Genomic DNA, 25,638 nt, shown 5'->3' with positions numbered 1-25,638 from the left:
GAGGATTAAAAAAAAATTATTTGTCTGAGTATGTGTGTATGCATGTATTTATACTGTGAACACAGAAGTCAACACAAATCTGGTTAGAATATTTCCATTCACATGTTTAATTTGGCAAATGCTTTCATTCTTAAAAGAAGACGAATAATATGTTGCTTTCTCTAAGTAGACTAAATGATTTTCTCAGATTCTGAAACACATCTGAAGGGCGCCTTTACTAATACAACTTCAGAAATGGTTTGCCCAGAGGTCTTCTTTTATAAAAGGCACAGGAAAGTAACATGAACAGGACAATCATTCAAAAGGCCTCTGTCAAAGTAATTAAACTAAAAATTAGACAAACGACAAAAGGTTTCCAGCCCAGAAAACAGGAAAATACATTTCTTGTTATTAGGCAATATTTCTTCTTCACAAAAATTTTTATTGAGATATAATTCAGATACCATACAATTCATCTATTCAAAATACAATTCCATGGTTTCTACAATATTCACAGTTGTGCATCTACTGCCACTGTCTAATTCCAGAATTTATTCATCATCCCAAAAGAGACTCCATATCTCTTAGAAGTTAATCCCCTTAATTTCGCCTTCCCCCAAGTCTCTGACAACCAGTAATTTACTTTCTGTCTCTATGAAATTGCTTAGGCAACATTTTTGCACTGTGAATCCATCACAGCATGGCCAGTGTGTCTCTCAGTCAAAACTCATACAGAGCGCTTGGAAGCCGTAGAGGTACAATGTCAAGCACACACCATCTGGCTCTGAGGCCACTTAAAGGATAGACAATTAAAAGTGGTGAGTGGCACATAAAATAACTGTCTCATGCTCCACTGAGCATCTTGCCCACTTCTGTCTAGGATTTGGATAAGGAAATAATTTGTCTTTCAGGAGGTACAACGCCATAGGTTCACATTGTTCTGCCAGATTTCTTCTCAATCCTCAAGACTCCTGTCCTGAACAAACTACAATTTCCACAGGGAGACAGAACAGGACCACACTACCCACAAAGAAACCTTCCTTAGTATTCAGTCCAGCTGCCTGCTGGACACCACTCAGATGTCAAACTCAACATTGGTCAAAAACCATAATTCCCACCTACAATTCTGTTACTTGGCAATACAATTGAAACTTGAACAAAATGGAGGTTAGGGAAACCAACCCCCACACCATCAAAAATCTGCATATAGATTAAATTAGTCCTCCGCACATGTGAACTGCCAGTTCTCATTTGAACCACACAGGTTTGAACTGTGTGGGTCAACTGAAAAATCCAGTATAAGTGGACCCTCACAATGCAAACCCATGTTGTCCAAGGGTCAACTGTACCTTCTTTCCAGTTTTGAAACTGCAGTGCTAACTCAGCCATCTCTCTAGTGGCCACTCATTTGCTAGGTCTGATATATTCTTACTCCGTAATTTTCATTTTCTCCATCCTCCTGCTACTGCCACAGTGAGCTCCCTTTCTTTCCTGGGCTTTTGAAATACCCCCTAACTGGTGTTCATTCATTTGTTCCTTCCTCCCTGCCTCCTTCCTGCTACAACTCACCTCACCCATTACATTGCTGCCTGATTGGATTTCCTGGAAAACAGCCCTTACTGCTGTTTATAATGCTTTACCATTTCCATATCGGTGACAGAAGAAAATCAAATCCACAGCCTGGCATTCAGGGCTTTCCACCATCTGACACTTCCTTTTCAACCTGACATCCTACAATTCCTTTCCCAGCAACCTGTGCTTTGGTTGTCTGGAACTCCTTGTGCTTCCCTGTCCATTTCCCCCAGTACTCTGCCTCTGTACAAGCTGTTGCTTTATTCTGGAATCCTCTACCTTCCTATCATCACTGCATTATCAAACTCTACCCTGCCCCTAAGGCCTCACCCAAACACCATCTCCTCCCGGAAGTTTTCCCTTATTCCCAGCCACTTATCCTTCCACCAGCTGGAGTAATAACTTGCTCTTCTCTGAGATCACACAGCACCATTGTTCTCATAACTACTACTTTCTGTCTTGTATCATAGTTGTCTAAATCGGTATCATGGCCCCTACTAGATCATACGTTTGCTGAAGAAGAACTCTACCTTTGATTCTCTGCTGTATTTTCCATAGTACCTACTACAGTATCTTGCACATAATAAATATGCAGACATATTTACTGAATGAATGACTAAATGAATGAATTTAAGATCGATCCAGGCTAGTTTGGATCCAAATCCTAGGGCATGCTGATATTTATATAGTGAGTGTGATACAGGCCATGTTCATAGGGACTTCTATGTTCTCCTAAGGATGCTTCCCATTTGTTATCTAAACCCTCGCTGAATGGGACCGGGACTGGGGCTTCACTACACAAGCTGACTCAAATTCATGAAATGTATTCACTTATTAGAGCCAGGCAGACCCCAATCTCCCTCAGGCTCAAAAATGCCACTAGCCCAAGACTTACTTCCCTTTTACTCAGTGAGCAGAACTGAAAAATTCTGGGTGCTGGGCTATTCTACAAATACTACATTGTAATGTGTTTCTCTCCGAGAAGGGGAATATTATGTTGCTTATGGTAGTCCAAGCACACTGGCAAGCATTTGGACATTTGGTACAAATGATGATAAAGTGAATATATAATTTATCTTTTACCAATGACATTTTTAACTCAGAAATGGGACATTTTGGTGAGGAAAAGAAGTGGTCTATACCTTGATGAAAAGAGACTGTATTCCGGACAATTCCGTCTCAAATAGCCTAAGAGAGAGAGACATTAAAAGCACACACATACCTGGAGTTTCAACTGTGTCCTGCTTTTTGGTTGTTCCCTTTGTGTTAATTTCACAACTTACATGATAAAAAGTGAAAAGCAAATGATGCTTTTGATGCAGGTGAATGGGAAGCTCGATTTTAATCTGAAATGACAAAATTATATGTAGAGTTTTATTTTGTTTTAATTAAGTCAGACTGTGGGTCCTTTAGTTCTTTCATCATACTTTTCCAGTGACACACTTTTCTAAATAACAGGCCAAACCAGTCAAATAGATATCATTTAAATGTATTCCAAATGATGTTCTAGTCAGTTTCAGTTTGACAACAATATTCTCCTGAGTTTTGAGGGCCGATTTGCTACTTTTGAGGGAAAGCACAGAAGATGCTCCTGGATTCCACTTTGCAGCAGGATTTTCTAAAACACTGGATCAAAACCACATCTTCACAGCCCAGGGATGCTATGTCACTCAAACTGAGTCAGCAAATACAATAATCTAAACCAGGCACTGAATTTGAAAGGTTACTCTTTTCTAAGGTATTACCCTTCTTTGCATAAAAAAATTAAGCTTTGCAATTAGACATGCAAAAAGTCACTATGGTATTATGTATACAGTCATCCCTCATCACTTCATGCTTGGACTTTTGCGGCTTCATTCTATCGCAGTTTTTTCAAATACGTACTATACTATATTTGAAAAAAACACGATACAGTGAAGCCGCGAAAGTCGAAGCACAAAGTGAGGGACAATCATATATAAATAAAGAATCCCACTTCACGGAAATTCATTTATCGCTGTAGTCTGAAACTGATTAACCACGATAAACACAAATTACAGTTCATATAAATACCTTTAGAAGAAAAATACTTTACCCATGAGTAAATAAATAAAAATTTTCATGGCTGACACATGAATTTAATTCTTAAAATTAATACTTTATTACAAGCATCTCAAGTAATTTTCCAATCAGAACTCAACTGAATTTTTGTAATGCCTCTTGGAAGTATATGAAACAAATTACAAATTTAATTCACTTAACACACATGCATGTACCTACACAGAAACTTATGCAAACACTCTTTCTCCCTCTCCCCACCCCCCATCTCTCTCTCTTGGTCAATATATAGTGAATAACTGTAAAGCCTGTTTAGTTCTGGCATCCTAAAGATAATATGGATTACTCACTACATCATCAAGTTTTCTGTAGTTACTGGCATTGGCTATAGAGGGGGACATGTTCAACAGCTCAGTGAGGGACATCTGGCCTAATTATAATTCACACAAGGCATGGTTCTGGCATTATAACTAATTTCTGTCATAGGTATATTTCACCAGAGAATGTGCCTATTCACAGCATCCGGACCATCTGCTTATCTAATGCTGCGCTGTACATAAATACAGCCATACTCAGTCCCTGGGTTAAAAAACGCAAGGCTGCTATCCTCCTCCTCATTCTGCATGAGACTACGGGCATTGGATTGAGAAAGGGATGAGTGACATCTAAGGCTGGGGTAGAAGGTCACCACATGACAGCAAGTGGATTTAGGGACATCATGACAGCAAGGTGGATGGTTTCAGACAAAGCCAGGAATGGAGACATGAGGCCTGAGAAGCTGAAACAAACAGCAGAGCTTCTGGCCTGGGATTTACACCCAGGTGCCATGGAGACATATGGGAATTGAAATCAGTCTACACATATGGATAAGTCAAGTACATACAGAATAGACGAGGCTGTGACAGAGACACTAAGAGAACCACCGGGAAGTTCACAGAAATGTAGAGACATAGAGACAGAGATGTGGGAAGAAGGAAAGAGAGGCAGAGACAGGGTATGAGGAAAGGAATGCAGTGATAGGGAGACCATGCCACTCAACACTGCACATAGGCCTTGGCTAGAAGGACCTTCAAAAGAACCTCTTCTGAATTTCTTATTTTAAAGCTAAGGAAATGGAGACTCGGAAAAAGGAAGTGACTTGCTTAAAGTCACAGAGCCAGTTGCTGTCAAGGCTAGGGCTAGAATCCTAGTGCCAGTCTGGTGTTTGTTTCCTACATTGTTACATCACATCAGAGCCCTTCAATTTGTGGGCAAATCTTTGGCTGCCATCAAAGGGCACCAAGCAGGCAGGGGCCCTTTGTTTTGATGTAACATTTCCCATTTTCAAAGGACAAAACATTCAAGGGATTAAATGTGCAGATGAAATGATGTAAACAGCTGAAAGAGAAAAAGAAGAACAACCACTGTATTTAATAAATGTCAGAATCATGTATTTTTACCTCATCATAGAACTCTGGATTTTGGTTGTGATGCGAAACAACAGCATAAGCATTTGTGGTAAAAACAGACCCTGCAGGTTTTCCATAAATACACTGCAAAAGAAGAAACAGAGTCAACACTCTCAGTGCAGGTCTCCAAACATCATGCTATGGAACCACATACAGTTCGAAGCATCTGTGAGTACAAGGCCACAGCCAAGCCCACTGGGCTCTCACCATGAGCTTATAAATTCCGAATCATTTACAATCATTCCAGACATCACCTAACTTGGCTGCATGAATGCTTCTGAATTTCCGGCCATCAAAGAAATGCAATTCCAAACTCATTGACAATAGGAAGTTGAAAATGGTTAATCATTTAGAAGGAAAACACTCTCAAACCTAGCCTGGAAAGCTTACTTCTATCATGCATGCTCTTTGTATTTCTTAATATGAGAAGTTCCCGCTCAGCCAGTCACCAACATTTGTTGAATGCTTGTTGTGTAGTGGGCAAGGTGAGGAGTTTAAAAAACAAAAAACCACCAGACACATTCCTAACCTAAAGAAATTAAAAAGTAAGCTTCAGACAACTTACTGTTCTATAATTTTACAAGCCACATTTTAAAAGTCACTGGCTTTCTGTTATACCAATAAAATAAATATAAGGTTTTCTATGATTCCATGGAAAGATCCAATTTCATTTCTAGTGTGAGTTTTTCACTTCCATAGGCCTAATAAGCTCAAGGATGAATATGGAGTCAGCATGCCAATGTATTAATTGCCTCACTCTGTTACTTCAGAGCTAACCTCTAGGCCAGCTAAGAAATGAAATTGAGACTCCATGTGAGTACAGAGCCAGCTCTCCTTAAATGTTGTTATGAAGGCAATTTGCAGAAACTGCTGAGAGGTAACCTAAGAATCTTTAGGTACACAAACGGATATTGCATGGGAGAAAAGGAACAGTTATTCTCATCTCCACTGAAGGGAGAATCAGAAAACAGGCTTAGTTTGAGCCAGTTTTAATTTAACTTAGGGTTCTCTATGAAAAAGAAATCTCTTTTCAAAGGTGGGGGCTATAAAACACTCAACAATTTAGTTGGGGGCATTCCAGACTCTTTCCCTAGTTGGTTTGAGTGGAAGACTAGCCATCCATCTGTCTGATTTAGGCTCAAGCCAGATAAACACTTTGTGATAACTAAATGTTCCACCTTTTCTTTCAGGCCTCTGATTAATGGGCTAAAGAGCAAAAAGTAAAAACCATCTGTAAAGTGTGAACATGTAAAGACACTGTGAATCACAGGTACTTAAGGATTGCTGTTTCAGATAATACTGAGATGCTGCTTTTCATATATCACTAATTCAAGTTTGGAGGCACCATTCAGCCAGTCACAGAATAGATGTCTATCTCAGATCAAAGCAGTCATGCTGTGCTTCTGTCAGCTCAAAGCCTGGTCAGGTTTCAAAACCAAAGGAGTTTATACTCCCCTGATGGTACCATTATAAACTGTTAGGTCAAAGGAGAAAATGACCTTGTGCTTGGGCATCTGAGAACACAAATCAAAGTGGAGCAGAGGCAAAAAATCTGGTATATGAAGCTTAACCATTTTTAAAGCTCTTACCTCATTTTGTTATTTCTAATATTTAAGTAATCCTTATGGTTCATGTGTAAGAATAGAAAAGATAGTATTACATTTGTCACTTTAGTACATTTTCGTTTTGACATTTGAACAAACTAAACTTTGTGTATGAAACTACTAAGCATCAAAATCTCTATCTCTACCAAAAATGCATATCAGGATCATAAATAAACCTTTAGAGCTCTCGCATCACTTTCATCTGAATCCCGGAATTCCACGCAGACCGCAATGTTCCTCGCCTAAAATGATTAATCATTCAAAATAAGTCACAGTATAAGAAGATTATAAATAACATTTTATACCCCAAAATGTATAATTTTCACTGTTTACCTTGGCAAATGTTTTCTGGCTATCATATTTTAATTGCAAGGGATATACATACAGATGGTTTTTGTAAATGGTAAATGGATAACAATATTTTGTCATTTCTGGAACAAACTCTTCAACCTCCACAGTAATATTTTGACAACTCTTTTCGAAAGGTTTCAGGGGCACATATGAAGAAGTAATACAATCTATAACCAAAAAAGAAAAAAACAGGCAAAGACAATACAATTTAAAAATCATCAACACATAACTACATTTATAAAAATATACATTGATTTGTTCTCAAAGAGTAATGTTTTAAAAATACATTTTTATTGATTTTAGAGAGGAAGGGAGAGGCAGGGAGAGAGAAACATGGATGTGAGAGAGAAACTTTAATCAGCTGCCTCCCGTATGCACTCTGACCAGGGATTGAACCCACAACTTCGGTATGTGTCCTGACTGGAAATCAAACCAGCAATCTTTCGGTACAAGGGATGATGCTCAACCAACTGAGCCACACCAACCAGGGCTCAAAGAGTGATTAAAAAAAAAAAAAAAAAAAAAAAAAAAAAAGCCCTGGCCGGTTTTTCTCAGTGGTTAGAGCATCAGCCTATGGTCCGATGAGTAGCAAGTTCAATTCCAGTCAAGGGCACGTACCTCAGTTGTGGTTTGTACCCAGCCCTGGTCATGTTGTGCGGGAGGCAATGGTCAGTGTGCCTCTATCACATCGATGTTTCTCTCTCTCTCTCTCTCTCTCTCTCTCTCTCCCTCCCTCCCTCCCTTTCTAATGATAACTAGAAAAATATCCCCAGGTGAGGGAAAAAAAAATCCCAGTGAATGACAGAAAGCCATATAACCACTTTAAGAACTCATAAAAACAAGCTGGAGTAGCTTGATGCTAGTTTCAGTGGAACCCTTCAGACCAGACATGGATTGCTATTTCATTCTCAATGTACAGTAGAGTGATTTGCCAAATATAACACATCATAATTTTGACAAATTTAAACTCTGCAAAGAAATCCATTACACATTTCTTCCTGGGGCTGAAATTTTGCTTTCACTGCAAATTTTTATTGGTATCAAGGAAATAACAGTAAATTTATGCCTCCAATTAGCTCATGGCCAGTCACTTTTAAAAAGTTAACTTGGTGCAGGTGCAAATTTCCATCTAAGAAATACTGGAAGTCTTTTGAAACTACAGATCTTATGATGTGTTACCAAAAACAAATTTAATAGTCCTAAGAATGAAAAGCATAAAGTCTTTGAGAAGTGTAGCATTGTATTTTATTGAAGTAGCCACTGTAGTAAAAGTTATTCATATTCTTAAGGGACTAAGACTGCTTGTTCTTGCTGCAGACCCATATTGATGAAGAAAGAAGATCCAGTGAGAGTCGGATCTGAGGATACAGTACTTTGTGGGGGAGGTTCTTTGATTATTGTAGCAATACTTATAATAAAATATCTGGAGTACAGGTACACAGACACAAGTGATCATTCTACTAACCAGAGATAACTACTGTTAATATTTTGGAAAATTTTTTTCTAGTCTTCTCTCTATGCATGTTTTATATAATAATAATAATAATAATATAAAAATCCTACTGTATATAAAGAACTTTATCCTCCTTGTGGGGGGCATTTTATCTGATGTCTTATTCCATAAACTCTTTATAAACATCATTTTTCATATCTGCATAAAGTTTCATGTCTTTGTTGTACCATAATTGCCTTACACTATCTGACAGTATTGGACTCTTTAGCTGTTTCCAATTTTCTCCTAATATAAACAATGCTGCAAAAAAATCATTATGCATAAACTGTCTATATTCATATTATTTCTTTAGGAAAAATAATCCATTGTACTCTTAGATGTTTTAAAATGTAAACTGCTACTCCCCTACTTACAATTCTTTACTGACTTTTCATTGCATTTGGAATAAAATCCAATCTTTTGAGCTACCATGGTCTATACAATTCCCTGCATGACGTGATGCTCTCTACTTCTATTTCATCTTCTGTCTCCCTTGTTCCCATCACATGCCACATTTGGCTTCCTTTCTTTACATATAAACCAAGCTTTCTCCCACCTCAAAGTCTGTACATATGTGATGCCTGTAGTAGAGACTGTACACTCCCAACCACTGCATGCTGAGTGGGCCACATGATGGGCCTTCCTTGGCCATCCTTTTGAAAGCAGCCCACCCCAACCACAGACTAAAATTACTTATTTGTTTTCGTATTTCTTGTCTGTCACTCCTTCTAGACTTTAATCTCCATAATTTTAAAGCACCTACTATTCAATGTTTACTCAATAAATCCTTATTCAGTGAGTAAATGGATAGATACAATCTCAGAATTAGACTTCTGTTATGGACTTCTCTGGATACCTATTGCCAAATTGTACTCCTACTCATGATTGGTGATGGTGCTTGGCCAAAACTTAGCCAGCATAAGACAGCTTCACTTTAAACATTTTAATAAATTTGATAGGTGAGAAAAGGGTGTTTTAATTTGCATTAGTGGCATTATTACTAAGACTAAACATTTTTCAAATATTTACTAGCCTTTTAATTTTATATCCTGCAAAGTGTTTTTTATATCTTCAGTTCATTTTTCTCCTGGGACTTTAGGTTCCTGTCTGTAGACAAGAAAAGAACTACTCCTTTTTGACCCATTAGTTGATGAAACTTATCTAAGGCAAATGGCAGCAGAAAGTGACTGGAGCACACTGACAACATCATATATTATATATGAAATAGCATCTTATACAATCAACTTTCTGTAACTATTCACCATGTGTACTAGGTTGAATTAATGTCGCCCCAAAAATTCATGTCCACCAGAACCTCAGATTGTAACCTTATTTGGAAATAAGGTCTTTGCAAGATGTAGTTAGTTAAGATGAGGCTGTACAGGATTAGGGGGCCCTAAATCTAATGACTGGTGCTCTTAGAAAAGGGAAGATGACCACGTGATGGTAGAGTCAGAGAAAGGAATGGTGCAGCTACAAGCTGAGGGCTGCCTAGGATTGCCCAGAGCCAGTAGAAGCTAGGAAGAGGCAAGGAATGATTCTTCCTTAGAGTACTAAGTGGGAGCATAGCCCTGGTGACATCTCGATTTTGACCTCTAGCCTCCAGAACCATGAGAGAATAAATTTCTGTCATCTTAAGCCACCCAGTTTGTAATACTTTCTTACAGCAGCTGTAGGAAACACATATACCATGTGAACCTCAAGAAAAAAATTAAAAAGGTAAAAACCTAAGATTCAAACATAACCATTAAGGTTTATTTGCAATATATGAGTTCTTACTTGATAAATCCACAGGAACACATTCTACTGTGATAGTTAGTTGCCCAGGAATAATCTGCAATTTGGTTTTCTCTGGCCTAGGAGTAAAATAAGAATATTTTATAGTTAAAAATTATGGTTAATAAGTGGACGGGTTACTCTGTGGCCAAACTTAAAAATTTTAAGCATCCAGTATCTCCATACAGGGTGGAGCAAAAGTAGGTTTATTATGAGTATGTGCAACAGTTGAGTCTTGTATTATTTATTATTGTATTATTTTCCATGTGAACAACTATAAACCTACTTTTATCCCACCCTGCATGATTCACATTCAACATTTTAATAAATTATAATTCTCTTATATTGATTTATTGCAGTAACTCCACACACTTACTTCTTATATTCTGAGAGCAACTTGAGAATGTCTTCATTTGAAAGCTTGCTACTGTCTTGTTTATACAAAGGTGAAAATTTCCCATCCAGATCCAGAGATCCTTGAATATCTTTGAAAATGGGTCTAAAATAGCAATAAAAAGTTTTTTTAATTTTTTACAGGATTGATAAACAACAGTAAGATTAGTGCTGGTAGGAGTATAACATTGTGAAACTGCTTTGGAAATAGTTTGGCAGTTTCTCAGCAAGTTAAGCATGCATCTACCCTATAATTCTACAATTCCATCCTTAAGCATATTCCCACATGGTACATGAATGTTTATAGCACATTTATTTCTAATAGCCCCAAACTGGAAACAACTCAGATATTCATCAACAAGTGAATAGATAAGCAAACAGTGGTATATTTATACAGTGAACTGCTACTCACAATAAACCACTGATATATACAATAATACGGATGAATCTCAGAAACAGACAAAATAAAAGGGTACATACTGCATGATTCTACTTATATGAAGGTTTAGAATAGATCAAAGTCATCTATAGTGATAATGAGATTGGGTGGAGGTGGGATGGCTGATTGTACAGAAACATGTGGAAAGTTTCTGGAGTAACTGACAAGTTCTCTATTTTGGTTCAGGTGGTAGTTACATGACTATACATTTGTAAAAGTTCATCAAGTTGGATATATATAATGTGTACGTTTGCATCAAAGGTAAAGTGCATCTCAAAGTTGATAAAATAGATCTTTAAGATCAATTTATATAGAGTTTATAATATATATGTAGAGTTTCCAATATGAATTTGAAGTATTTCTTCCCCCCTCCCACTTTTAAGCAGCTATTTTACTGCAAAAAATGGGAAGTAATGTGCAATTATCCAACACACTGGAATAGCTATAGCCAGAAACATAATTAATTCCCCTATATTATTAATATAGCTTCTATATTAATAGAAGCCTCTGAAAATGTGGTTTAGGCAAATACTTCTAAGTATACATCCTTTATTTTCAGTAAACAAAGGTTTATCATACATCTTTTAAATACCCAAGCCAAGCCTCTAGAATGAGTTCCTGCTACCGTTGACAACCAAAATAATTCAGGATGGAAAAATAGGATAATTCCTCATCAGAACTGGAATCAAATCTTCTAACTTCGAAGATTTTAAAATTAATTTTTCTACTGGCAAAACAGTAAAACAGTATCAAGAAGCTACTGGTATGGCCTGAGGGGGGCGCAGTGTGTAATAGTGGTCTAGAGTAGGCTTTGACATTAGGAGCCATGGGTTCTGATCCCTGCTCACGCACATTCTGTGTAAACTTGAGCAGAAACTTTCTTTTTACTTCTGTGCCTCAATTTCCTCGTCTCCAAGATGGGAATAATGGTATCCACCTCTTAAGAAAATGTACATTAAACACTCAGACCACTGCCTTATAAAGAGTTAGCACTAAGTAACTATTAATAATATTAGCAGCAGCAACAGTAGCAATTGGCTTCTCAGGTTGGAACATCACTAAGTATGTTTATATTTACAAAGTCATATTTCACCTTATATAATGCCTAACTATACCACCCTCCCCCACTCTTTGCCATTCACCTATCCTTGGCTATCAATTTTTACCATTGTGTAAAACAAGGACAATATGCCTTTGTATCTACCAACATACAATGCATTTTGACATCTTCCCCAAAATGAAATGATTATAAATACTGACAGAAGAGTTAATTAACTTAGAGTCTCCTACCCTTATGCTACTCCCCAGCACCCACAGGACATAATTGATTGAATTACTCAGAACATGGTGCCCTTTCCCCAGAAGGTCTAGTGAGTTGTGTACAGGATGTTCCAAAAACAAGCCAATAAACCTGTACTTCAAAGGTATAATAAGCAAGAAACACATTTTAAGTCATTGTATGTAGACTTGTAGTATTTGGGGGAAAATGTCATGTAAATCTACAATAAGATATGTGGTATAGATAACACCTTCCCAAATAAATACACTACCTCTAAGGGTTTGCTGAATTAATTATCAGAAAATAAGAAAATCTATTAATTACACACCTGCACTTACCAACTGCATCTTTTTTTTTTTTGCCTTCTCATTTTTTGTATGTTTTCCAGAATAATTATTCTATGCTAGCTTTTCAAAGCATAAACCCAGCCAATTCTGAAACAGTGGGCATACTGCACTTAATTTACTACAATTTCTGGGAAAATTTTTCATCACTTTAACAAATAAGTTATGCTTTAAATGCAATAAAATTAAGTGGTGTCAGTGAGGTCAGTAACCCAAGCCAAAGAAAATTTCCCCAAAGCAAGACATATGAAGAAATGAAAGGGTCTTTGGTGCATAGCAAATTCTAACAGAAAGAATTCTTATATCCTATTATGGACTAAATGTTTGTATCCCCCCCATCCAAAGTTCATATGTTGAAATCAAATCCTCAAGATGATTATATTAGGAGGTAGTATCTTTGAGGTGATTAGGTCATGAGGGTGGAGGCCTCATGAATGGGATTAGTGACCTTATAAGAAGAGGCCAGAGCCCTGGCCACTTTGGCTCAGCGGTTAGAGCGTCAGCCTGCAGTCGAGAGAGACCCGGGTTTGATTCCTGCTAAGGGTGCGTACCTCGGTTGCAGTTTGTCCCCAGCCCTGGTTGGGTTGTGCAGGAGGCAGCCACTTGATGTGTCCCTTTCACATCGATGTTTCTCTCTCTCCCTCCCTCCCACTCTATCTCAACAAAAAAATGAGTGAGGATAAAAAAAAAAAAAAAGAAGCCAGAGAGCTTGCCTGCCTGCCCTCTTTTTGCAAGCTGAGGACACAAAAACTCAGCTGTCTCCAACCTGGAAGAGAATCCTCACCAGAATCTGACCATGCTGGCATCCTGATCTTGAGATTTCCAGCCTCAAGAATTGTGAGAAATAAATATTTGTTGTTTAAGCCACAAACATTTGGCTTAAACATTTGTTGTTTAAACCAATAATTTATTCCAACAGCCCAAAGGGACTAGGATACATCCCAGGTGCCCCAAAACATAACTGGCAAACTATAACTGGCTTGTCAGAAACAAACTGCTGAATGCTGCTGGCAAAGACAACATTCCCCCAAGTTCACATATGAGTGTGATGAGAAGAGTCAGGATTACATATGTACACACCTGGCAGCCCAGGCAAAGGGCATTCTGTATTGTCCAAGGCGGCTGCACACTTGCTTGGCTGTCCTGTGTACCTTCTGGGCTGTCTAAGGTCAGAAATAAGAAAACAGGCTCATATTTGTTCAAACTACCAGGGATTCCCCCAAAAATAATTTTCCCAACTTATCTAATACAAAATGCCAACATCTAGAAAAAAATGTATTAAAATAGCTACAAATAAAACACAACACACATTGGCTACCCACTTTCTAAGACCATAGCAGTATTTCTTAAAGGTTTTCTGATTTTCCATTAAAAGAGCCTTCATCAAGGTATCTGAAGACAGCCCTGGCGGCCCATGGACCAAAGAGTCTTAGGTTCAATTCCAGTCAAGGGCACATACCTTGGCTGCTATTTGGTCCTGGCCCTGGTCAGGATCATGCAGGAGGCAACCAATCGATGTATCTCTCTCACATCTCTCTTTCTCTCTCTCTCTGTCTTAAGATAAATGGAAAAAAAAATTATCTTCAAGTGAGGATTTAAAAAAAAAAAGATATATAAAGACAGATAAAAGGCACGTTTTGCACCAATCCTACTGGGAAAATTGTAAGCAGTTTAAATGTGCATTTCCTTTCACACATGAGCAGAGAGACACTTATCATTCTGGGAAGAAGTGGCTATAGCTGATCTTTTTACTCTCAAGCTAAAAGCCAAGTGACCATGAGTCAATACAATTAGTTTAGCATGGGCAGCAGCCACTGTATGCACAGGCACTGGGAGAGGACAAAGGACATTAACTGCCTATAGAAGCTCAACGGGCTGTGAAATGCTGACTGCACACTTATCCCTAGGGATACAGATATTAGAAGCTTTTATCAAGACTTTTTTTTTCTTCACAAATTAGTCACATGTCTCCTCAGCATCTTCCACTTCATAAACACTACTTGAATACACAAGTAAATGCCACATTGAACAGATGGACTCTTCATAAATACTCAGTAGCTGGAGAGCTACTAATGAACTGTGCCACAAACATGTTCCCTCTCTGGGCCTCAGTTTTCTTATTTATAAAATGAGAGCAGAGGATTTGATCAATAATGTCCTTAAGTTTATATTTCAGGGCCCATAAATTTGGATGATAATATGGGTTGCCAACTTCTAATGTTACCATTTAAACACAAGAAACAGTAAAAATCCCTACCATTTAATATACCAACATTTCATGAAGGATAGATAAATGTAAAAGGGCAAAGGCAAAAATCTAAGAATAGAGGATAACTCTGAATTGAATACATCTAGCTTCCTGAATCACGCATTATCTTATCTTTCTTATCTCACTTCATCTTCATACAGCAGTAAATTTGAATACAGACTGGCATTTGGGAACTACAGAACTAGATCATCTTTACATCCCACCTCTGACATTCTAGGGCTGTTTATAGAACTGGGTGTTTAAAAAAAGAGAGTGGAGCCCAGCCGATGTGGCTCAGTGGTTGAGCGTCAACCCATGCACCACGAGGTTACCGGTTCGATTCCCGGTCAGGGCACATGCCCAGGCTATGGGTAAAATCCCCAGTGGGGGGCATGCAGGAGGCGGCCAATTGATGTTCTCTCTCATCGATGTTTCTGTATCTCTCTCCCTCTCCCTTCCTCTCTCTCTCATATCAATAAAGAGAGTGGGTACTGTCACGGATATAGTGTCAGTGAACAGATGTTGCTAAAAACCTTTAGCTCTTATTTTGATAAGCCAGGAAAAATCAAATTGTCATGTAAAGAGAACGTAAATGAAAATGGGGGAAAAGTCACTTTCAATTTTTAGTATGCATAGTCGCCTATTCTAGTATACAATATTTTCACAACATACTGCATGAGGAGAGAGTAAGTTTCTGGGGGTATGTGTGTTTTTTTGGGTTTTTTTGTGTTTTTTTTTTTTTGAGGGATCATTGACAATCCCATTTAGACTATCAGTAAAAGGCAAGTTCTACATTAAGCTCAAATGTTCACACACGATCTTTATAAATACCTTTGCTGGGTCTGAATTTTTGATGTAGGGTTCTGCACAGTGTGTAATGTTGCCCTGGAGCACCTTTTCAATTCGAGCAACTAGAAAAATTTCAGGATGTGGATTCGTCACTGAGAAAATTCCCTGTAGAAAAAATGACTTCCGTTAGACTTTTTTAATGTAATCTCATACATACAGTTGTTCACTAATGATACCTACTAGTGTGTTTAGCATAGAATGTTGGTAGTCAACATAGATTCATGTCCAGGACTGTGGAAATAGATAACATTTCCTTTCAGATAGTTTCCCAAGCTCCGATGTTCCTTCCAAAATGGATTTTCTATTTTGTTACCAACTTTACATCTATTAGTCTCCAAAGTGCAGGTGGTCACCCTTGCTGCTTAGTTTCATCTGTTTACCTATGTTTGCAAGGTGCATTGTTGGACCTTATTAATACAATGTGTACTGTTTCACTTAATTGGCATGTGCTGAAGTACTGTGCATTTCTCAAATGAAACTGGTAAGCACTTCTAAATGTGGCTACATGTAATTCCAGAGCAATTCACTCACAATTAATACTAACTGCAGCTAAGAATACTGATTGCAGCTAAGAAGAAGAAAATACATATTGGTCTGCATAACAGTTTTCAAACTGCATAACATAAAAACTAAATCATCCTATAGAAATCATTCCTTTGTGACAGTTAAAGAGCTCTGGGGCTTTCAATGTAAAGGTAGGAGACAGGATAGAAACCTCATTTTGTTCCTGTGTACTTTACTTAAGGGTACTAATGTAGATACAACCAAAGATACAGAAGTTTTCTCTGAATGCATGTGGAACAATCATTTCATCCCCTGTCCAGCTCAGCTCTTTCCAAATATAATGTCATCCAAATAGCCTGTTGACTATGTGTGTTGTTTAAGGGAGCATCACACAAAGGAATTCAAGTGGAAAAATCCATCACTGGGACTCTAGCAAGTTTTGTTTTTCTACAAGTTGGTATATTACCAACTGTGTTAAGACAGTGCTTTCCAGTTTTCAAAGCATTTCAGACATATTATCTCATTTGTTCCAGATAAAACCCTCTGAGGTAGACAAAGCAGAAGGGGAAAGTCAGTGCAAGATACTAATTCCTTCCATAGTTCAAGTTTGTAAGGACCCCAGGTTAACAGCTGACCCGAGTTTAAATTCCCAAGCAGCAAGCATGGAATGAAGTGGTTAAAAACTGCTCAGGAGCCCAAATTCTCGCTCCACCATTTACAGGGTTTAGGCAAGTCACATCCTCTCCGCATCAGGTTTCTCATCTATGAAATGGAGATGATAATGTTAGCTACTGAATAAACTTCTCCGATGGATTAAATGAAGTCATGCACATTAGGTACCTGGTTATTACTAGAGTGGCCCAAAGCAACTCAAGGTTACAGAACTGGATTTCCAGTACTTCCTGGAACATGCTACTCAAGCTGTGAAATGCAGCTAGCAGACTGCCTCAAGTGTAATTTCATGCTTATCAATTGTCACATAACTGTGCTAGATGATTTCCATGCATTATTTCGGTCTTAATAAAAACCCTCAAAGCAGGCACTATGACATTTTAAAGATTAAGAAACTGAGGCTTCGAGAAGTTTATGCAGCAAGTAAGTGGGCGAAGAAGATCGTGGCCAGGGCTTCCAGACTATACAGTCCATGCTATACTGCCTCTCAGCCGCGAGGCCCCTGCAGCCAACAACTCATGCAATGAGGCTGGATGAGATAGTAATACTGACTACTGCTATAGCTGACGTCCACTGAGTGCCTAGGGTTCCCCATTCCCAGTACTCTCAACATTTCCCCATGCTAATGACACCAGTAAGGAATATTATAATCTGAAATTATTTGACAATTGATAAGAGCAAGCTGCTTTCACTTGTTTATCTGTGATCACTATTAATGCTGCCCCTGCTAGCAACCACACGGTACTGAGCAAATACGGTAGGCCTGGTCCAGTGCTGAGTGCTTTCCAGGATGGCACACCTTGTCTCACCCTCTCAACAGCCCTGGGACGCAGGTATGAATGTTATCTCCAGTTTACAGACAAGGATGCTGAGGCACAGAGATGCTCATTTTCTAACTGACCAGGGATTCCTGTGTAGGGGGATACTCTCCATAGCTTTTCGGCCTTTTGTCCAATTAGCTTCTACCTTGCCCTGTTCTCAAAACACAGAAGGGTAGCCAGAGAGAGGCCAGGAAGCCCATGTGGGCTGGGAGTCTGCCCTTTAGGACAAGGCCTTGGTCCAGCCCTCCTTTTCCACCTAGGAAGCATAGATGTACCTGTACTCCCCCACTAGCAGGATGACAGTTACCCACTTCAATGCCCCTTCCCTCAAAAGAATAGGTCAGGTTCCCCCCAGTTCCCAGCACTTACATAGTCCCCTAGGGCATGGCAAGGCATGCAGTGGTTGGGGGAAGCTCCGTACCCTTTCACCAGCCTAACAACTGCTATCCCCCTGTGGGGAGCCCAGAGCCAGAGAGAGGCAGACCCCCAAGAGTCAGCAGCTCCCCCACAACCCAACTCAACCTGGAAGACATGGAACATGCAGCTCTGTCAGAGAATCTGGAAAGAAACTGCCAGGAGTCTGAGAATCAAGTGATTAGTCACAGTAACTGTTTGTTGTCAGGGAAGCAAAACTGCTGGATGGAGTCAACTTCCTCCATTTCCTGTTGTCACCCCAATGCTCTTCAGAAAGCCACTGGAGAAAAAGATGCTGAGCAGCAGATGGGGAAATCCTAGAATGGCCCCAAAATACCCAAAGTTCACCTAACCCTGAAAGCCACCTGTTCCTATAGATAATGCTGCCATTTAAATAGCTTTGCTGGAAGGGAATGAGCTACCAATCAGCCCTTTGTGGGAGTGCTGGGGAACTGGGCTGCTTCCCTCTCTCTAAGGTGAGACATGAAAGCAGTACGGGAGTAAAAACCTATACTTTTTAGGGAGCTTGCTAGACCTAGGTCCATATCCTGTTCTCCATCTTATCAGCTCTGTGACCTTGGGAAAGTCACTTAACTGTTCTGTGCTCAGTTTCTTCATCTGTAAAATGGGAATAGTAATAGTACCTAGCTACTTTAATGGGCTATTATGAGAATTAAGTGACTTCATACTAATAAATACCTAGAGAAATACATCAGCAACAGTAAGTGCTTGAATTATTATTATTGCTGGAAAATGGTTGAGCTGAGATCTGCTAACATTGACTCTCTTACGTAGTACTGCTTCCTCGTCCTAAATGAGAAGAAGTTGAGAAAAAGACTTCTTCCAAATAAAATGTTCAACTACTAGAAGTCAATGCCTATTCCTGGTATCTTTAATTGATTGGCAAAAGGGTTCAAAATGAGAAAGCCATATGAGGCTACTGCCCACCATTCTCATTTGTGCAACTCTCATCTATTCCTTTGAGGCCTCTCTCTAGCCCCACATCTTCTATGGAGTCTTCTAAGTTAACTCCTGACCACTGACCCCTTTTCACATTCCAAACTCTTCTACTATCATTATGCTATGTACTTCAGCACTTAATTGCATTCTGCTATTGCAAACTGAGGTCTTTCAAACAGACCCAGGTTCAAATCCTGCCTACTCCACTCCTGGCTCTGTAACTTCCATGAACTGTACTTTTCCTGTCTGCAAAACAGCAATAAGTATACTATTTCACAAGAATATGATGATTCCATGAGACACTAGTGGAAACCTCTGGCACACGGGAGATATTCAAAACATGTTGATTTTCTCCCTGACTTAGATTACAAGTAGGATGACACATGGAAGCACAATTTAAATGTCTTACATCAAACATGCAGCTAAATATATTGAAGTAATACAGTACATATCATACATCGTTGGCTTAAAAAACCTTATTTGATATTGTGCAAGAAATTTTAAACATACAATTCAATAGCAAGTTCTCAAATATTTATAACACTGAACTCACTCAATCTCTCAAGTGTAGGCCGTTGTGTAGAATGTACACCTATGAGTCAAGTATAGTTTGAGTAACAAACTAAGAAGCCATAAGGGAACAAGGGACAATGGACAACACAGGGAAAAGCTACCAAAGATCAATAACCCAAAGAGAGTAGTGACAGCAAACACATAAAGTCTTCCCCTGCCGTAGGCAGTCTGTATCAATGAACATAATTTTTGACCTTCAAAACCCCAATGCTGGAAATTTATTCTAATGAGATAATTCAAAAAATGAGCTAACATGTATATACAATGATGTTCAACGCAGCATTATTTATGATATCCAAAAATTAGAAATATTCTAATTAGTTAAATCAATGGAATAGCATATTAACCTCTAAGAATGTGACTATCTAGAAGTATTGATAACCATGATGTTAAATGAATACAGTAGGTATGAAACAGCATGAATATGATCTTTCTTTCTTTTCTTTCTTTTCCTTCCTTCCTTCCTTCCTTCCTTCCTTCCTTGTCCGTGCTCCTAATGGGAACCAAACCCGGGACTCTCTGGTCCGCAGGCCGACACTCCAACCATTGAGCCAAAACGGCCAGGGCACATTATGTATACTCTTACAAAAACTGTATGTGTTTATATATGCATAGAGAGATATCTAGAAAAATGGTCACCAGAATGTTAATAATTACCATCTACAGTTGGTGATTTTTACTTTCTTCTTTGTATTTTTTGTATTGTTTGAATTTTCTACATAAGGTGTTTATATTCACAATCAGAAGAAAGGAACATTTGTATTTTGGGAAAAATAAATCTCCTTACAATGTGAGCTGCTTTGTTCTTCCTACTTTAATTCTTTGTCACACTCTACTTTCCTTTCAGTTGCAAAAATCTATAAGGCAATCAATCAGTTCTGCTCTGCCTAACCTCTTATAGCTGCCACTCAGGTCAGAGGTCAAAATGCTAGGGAACTGTTAGGCTCTTCCTAAAGGGGATTCTTTGTACCAGATAAGACAGAGGAGAGTAGCATTACAGCTATGACACAAGCAGTTCCCTCCCATTGCTTTTCAACTACAACTCCTTATATAACGAGCCTTTATGCTCCATTAAAACTATGTACTCATAATGGAAATAGGAATTAGGGATGAGAGGTTATTATAAGGTCTCTTTTTTCCTCTAAAGAAACAAGACTTTCAAGCACTTATTGCCTTGCTCAGAAGTATTCACATGGGTATGTGTGAATGTGTGTGTGTGTGCATGTCTACACATATGTGTATCTGTCTCTGTATTTGTGTGTCTGTGTTTATCTGTGTTATATGCAGTCCATGTCACAAACCACTTCTTTTGAGATTCACATCACAATCCCAATTAAAATGTTACTTCACAAGTATATTACTAGCATATTTATTTGCTGGTTTCTGTTTTTGTTTTGTTTTTTTCCTCCAACTTCAGTCACTAGGAAAACACCTATACACTGACCTTACAAGAGGTGAATGCCCATGAAAACATTGGCCTAAAATAAAGAAATAACCCAAGGGTATTTCTGTTTATTCTGAAGGCACTACCAAAACTAAAAGATCATTGATTACCTGCTTTATGTAGCGTAACTGAGACTCAGCAATTCCATGAATGAAAGACTCTGGTGAGGAGCTTTTTGTATTTCCATCACTGGCTGGTTGAGTTGAAGTGCCCCACAGCATTTCACGAACACATGGAGGATTCAGGTCTATGTGGAAGTCAGCTGAAATCTTACAATTGTTCTTTACATCAAATAAGGCAAGATTGATAAAAAAGGGTTCAACCTGAGAATGAAGACAATTCCATTTTTAAACAAAGAGATTTTTAGGTGGAGTATGGGAAGGGATACAAATTACAAAATAGTTTTATTATTATTATTATTCCTCAAGTTTCTGTGATAATAGTCCTGAATTCAGAATTTAGCTAAAATTGCATTATAGCTCATTTGTACATAAAAAAAAAACACATTCTAAATAACAGGCTTCCAAATTTATCTTTTGTCAGGTATAACTAATTTCACAAGCTATAAATGTTTAAAATGATGAGTAGAAATCAGAAGCCAAATTTAAATCATACCAATTGTTCTACAAATAAAATCTAATTTTCTATAGGTTTTTTGAAATTACTCCAAAATAATATCAATATTATAAAACAGAAATAAATCTTCCTTTTTGTTATGTTACAGCTTACTGGATTATGCATTTCATAGGAGCTAATATCAGTCAACACCACATTACTTGACAAAAGCTTTGTTGCCCCATCAGCAGTTTTGGAAGACATGATTCCTTTCTACAGATGGCATTTGAAAGCTGGTCACAAAGAGAAATTTCATGCCAGATGGCATAAAGATTAACCCTTTACACACAGAAAGTCTGCTACTAAATTTCATCTACATTATAAGAGAATAAATCATTGTGGGTATTTTTCAAAGACAAAACCAGAACAAAAAAAATCAAGATGAACATAAGATGTAGTCTCTTTGACAATTTTACATTTATAGTTTCAAGTATTTCTGAACAACTGAAATGATCTGTGATAGCTATTAGAATTTTCTGTGCAGAACAAAATATATTCACTGAGAACAATGAGGCCAGCTGACTGCACAGTATCTGTACCCCTGCATCGCTTTGGTGTTCATTACTCATGGCTATGAGCCAATTTCACAGAAGTCATATTCTGTAGTAGAATTCACAAATTGGAGGATTTTCCAGTTTCTGGGGACATGCCTCTCTTGAATATCAATAGCCTTTTTTTTTTTTAAATCTTCACCTAAGGATATTCTTCCATTCCATTTATCTTCAGATAGAGTGAAAGAGGAAGGGAGAGAGGGAGAGGGAGAGAGAGAGGGAGAAGAAGAAGGGGGAGGGGGAGGGAGGGAGAGGGGAGAGGCAGAGAGAGAGAGAGAGAGAGAGAGAGAGAGAGATCAACTGTTTGCCCCCTGCATGACCCCCACCAGGGCCCAGAACTGAACCGCAATCGGCATGTGCCCCTGACTGGGACTCTCTGGTTCGCCAGCTGACGCTCCATCCACTGAGCCAAACAGGCCAGGGATTATTCTATCTGCTATTTTGAATAAGTAAAACTTTCACAAATTTTTCAAGATGAAGACATCCATATTTTGGCAAAAAAAAAGACATGTATGAAATTCTTCCATATCAAATGTATCAAAACATGCAGCAAAGGAATTTTCATCCAGTAAATTAGTTCTAAGTGATAAAAAAAAAAAGTGTTTTCCAGCCCTGGCCAGTTTATTTCAGTGGCTAAAGCATCAGCTCACAGACCAAGGAGTTGAGAGTTTAATCCCAGTCAAGAGCGCATACCTCAGTTGTGGTTCAATCCCCGGCCCTAGTCAGGGTCGTGTGGGAGGCAACCAATCTATGTGTCTCTCTCACATCGATGTCTCTCTCTCTCTCTCTCTCTCTCTCTCTCTCTCTCTCTCCCTCCCTTCCTCCCTCCCACTCTGTCTGAAAATCAATGGAAAAATATCCTTGGGTGATTATTAAAAAAGAAGGATGCTTTTTTAATGCACTGGTTTAGGGGAAGTAGAAGGAAAAAAAATCATACATACATTTGTGGGTGGTCCTTTTGCATTGTCTCCAACTTGACCCAAGATATTGAAAGTTAAATCATGGCAATTTACCAAGAAACGTTTATTGCACTTTTCCTCGAATGGCTTTATATCAGGTTCAATTCCTGAAAAGTCCAATCTCTATAAAACAGATAACATGAATCATTTTAAAAAGAAAACAGAATTCATATTAATATAAATTTATGAGTAAAAATGGCAGAATCCAACAGTTCTCTGTCCATTCCTCATTTGAACCCTTATTTTTTCATTCAACAAGCCTTTGTAGAGCTCTTAGACTAAGGTTCAAGCACCAATAAAGAAATTCTGGAAAAATGGCGGCGGAGTGAACGGAGCTACACAGACCGTCTCCCAGAACCAAACTGGAATTACAACTATAACACAGACAAATCGACGGGAAAAACCAACAGAAAAGCAGCTTGCGAGGACCATACAACGAGGGACACTGACTCGATCCCGGTAGGCTTGCGAAGGCGCGAGACGGGGCTGGGAGCGCACGGGGCAGCTCGGCAGCGGCCTTAGCTATAAGCGGCGCCCTCGGGTTACACTCCCAGGCGGCCCCACAGCGCAGCCGGGACTGAGGCTAAAACAGCCACAGCCACTCACCTTGGGCTCCGGCAGAGGGAGGGCAGACTGGACTGGAACTGTGTCGGGACACTCGGGGTTTGGAGGGCTCTCGGAGCTTTGGCTGAGTGCAGCCACTCAGGACGGTGGCCACATTGCTTCTTCCCAAGGCTCTGAGAGAGGCAGCAGCCCCTCCCTCGGAGATCCAACCCCACCCTGTGGGCCATTGAAGTGCTAATTGAGGCTCACTAAGGACCAGCATCTGCCCCACCCTCGTGAAAGCCCCTTGGCTGAGCACCAGAGGGAGTTTTTCAATCAACTGACAACCCAAAACTCATCAATTAACCTAGACTGCTAGCTTCCAGGCAAAAAGCTAGAGGATAACAGTACGTTTCCTGGGCTGGCAACTTTAACCAGGAAAGTAAGACTTGACAGTGGTGTTCAACGCGGGTCCTCCCTCGCTCATCTAAACACAGGAGAGGGAGCCACAAACAGCAGAACACCAACACCCACAGGGAGAACTTGACAGGCTCCAAAGCCCAGAGTGATAGCTAAAATGGTGAAACACAGAAACAGAAGCCAAATGAAAGAGCAAACCACCTCCACCGAAGATGAGATCAATGTGGAGCAATTAGGCATGTTAACAGAGCTAGAATTCAGAGCCATGATCTTGAGGAAGCTGAACAGCATGAGTAAGGACATAGAGACACTGAAAATAAGCCAAATGGAAATTAAAAACCAACAAGAAGAGATAAAAAATGACATATCCGAAATGAAAAACACATTGGAAGGTTTAAAAAGCAGAGTAGGGGAAGCTGAGGACCGGATCAGCGAATTAGAAGACAGGGTAGAAAAAATCAACCAATCAGAAAAACAAAAGGAAAAAACTATTAAAAAACAGGAAGACAGCTTAAGAGAACTATGGGACAACTGGAAACGTAATAATATTCGCATCATAGGAGTCCCCGAAGAAGAAGAAAAGGAGCAAGGGATAGAGAATATATTCAAAAAAATAGTGAGAGAAAACTTCCCTAATGTGGTGAAGGAAGAAGGCATTCAAGTTCAAGAAGCACAGAGAGTCCCAAGTAAGAAGAACCCAAACAGGCCCACACCAAGACACATAGTAATTAAAATGCCACAAATTAAAGACAAAGAGAGAATCCTAAAAGCAGCAAGAGATAAGCAACAGGTTACCTACAAAGGGAACCCCATAAGGCTCTCAGCTGACTTCTCACAAGAAACACTACAGGCCAGAAGGGAATGGCATGAAGTAATCAAAGTCATGAAAAACAAAAATCTGAATCCAAGACTACTCTACCCAGCAAGGCTATCATTCAAAATAGAAGATCAAATAAAGAGCTTCCCAGACAAAAAAAAGCTAAGAGAATACATTAGCACCAAACCAGCACTGCAAGAAATGTTAAAAGGACTGCTGTAATTAGCAGTAGAAATGGGAACAAAAATAGAACCACACTAAACAAAAATGGCAATAAATAAGTACATATCAATAATCACCTTAAACGTAAATGGACTGAATGCTCCCATAAAGAGACACAGAGTAGCTGATTGGATAAGAAAGCATGACTCATCTATATGTTGTTTACAAGAGACCCATCTCTCAACAAAAGACTCACATAGGTTGAAAGTGAAGGGATGGAAAAAAATTTTCCAAGCAAATGGAAAGCAAAAAAAAGCTGGGGTAGCAATTCTCATATCTGATAAAATAGATTTCAAAATGAAGACCATAACT

The 25,638-nt window shown here is 38.9% G+C and overlaps 1 protein-coding gene across 8 annotated transcripts in view; it reads right to left on the bottom strand.

Moving 5' to 3' along the window:
• The window catches only part of DOCK11 (dedicator of cytokinesis 11), a 218,800-nt gene that overhangs the window by 109,143 nt on the left and 84,019 nt on the right, over positions 1-25,638 (bottom strand). For all 8 annotated transcript variants that reach the window (XM_036270311.1, XM_036270309.1, XM_036270310.1 and 5 more), the window contains 10 exons: positions 23,307-23,447; positions 21,310-21,522; positions 15,794-15,916; positions 13,795-13,877; positions 10,636-10,758; positions 10,263-10,339; positions 6,974-7,158; positions 6,817-6,882; positions 5,028-5,120; positions 2,774-2,897 (listed from right to left, as the gene is read on the bottom strand). In XM_036270311.1, coding sequence (XP_036126204.1) covers positions 2,774-2,897; positions 5,028-5,120; positions 6,817-6,882; positions 6,974-7,158; positions 10,263-10,339; positions 10,636-10,758; positions 13,795-13,877; positions 15,794-15,916; positions 21,310-21,522; positions 23,307-23,447 — 1,228 coding nt within the window. The remainder of the gene's footprint in view (positions 1-2,773; positions 2,898-5,027; positions 5,121-6,816; positions 6,883-6,973; positions 7,159-10,262; positions 10,340-10,635; positions 10,759-13,794; positions 13,878-15,793; positions 15,917-21,309; positions 21,523-23,306; positions 23,448-25,638) is intronic.

This window comes from Molossus molossus, unplaced genomic scaffold, assembly GCF_014108415.1.
Source record: "Molossus molossus isolate mMolMol1 unplaced genomic scaffold, mMolMol1.p scaffold_m16_p_2, whole genome shotgun sequence".
Lineage (NCBI taxonomy): Eukaryota > Metazoa > Chordata > Mammalia > Chiroptera > Molossidae > Molossus > Molossus molossus.
Note: the sequence above shows the minus strand (reverse complement) of the source record. Positions and strands in the feature narration are given on the sequence as shown.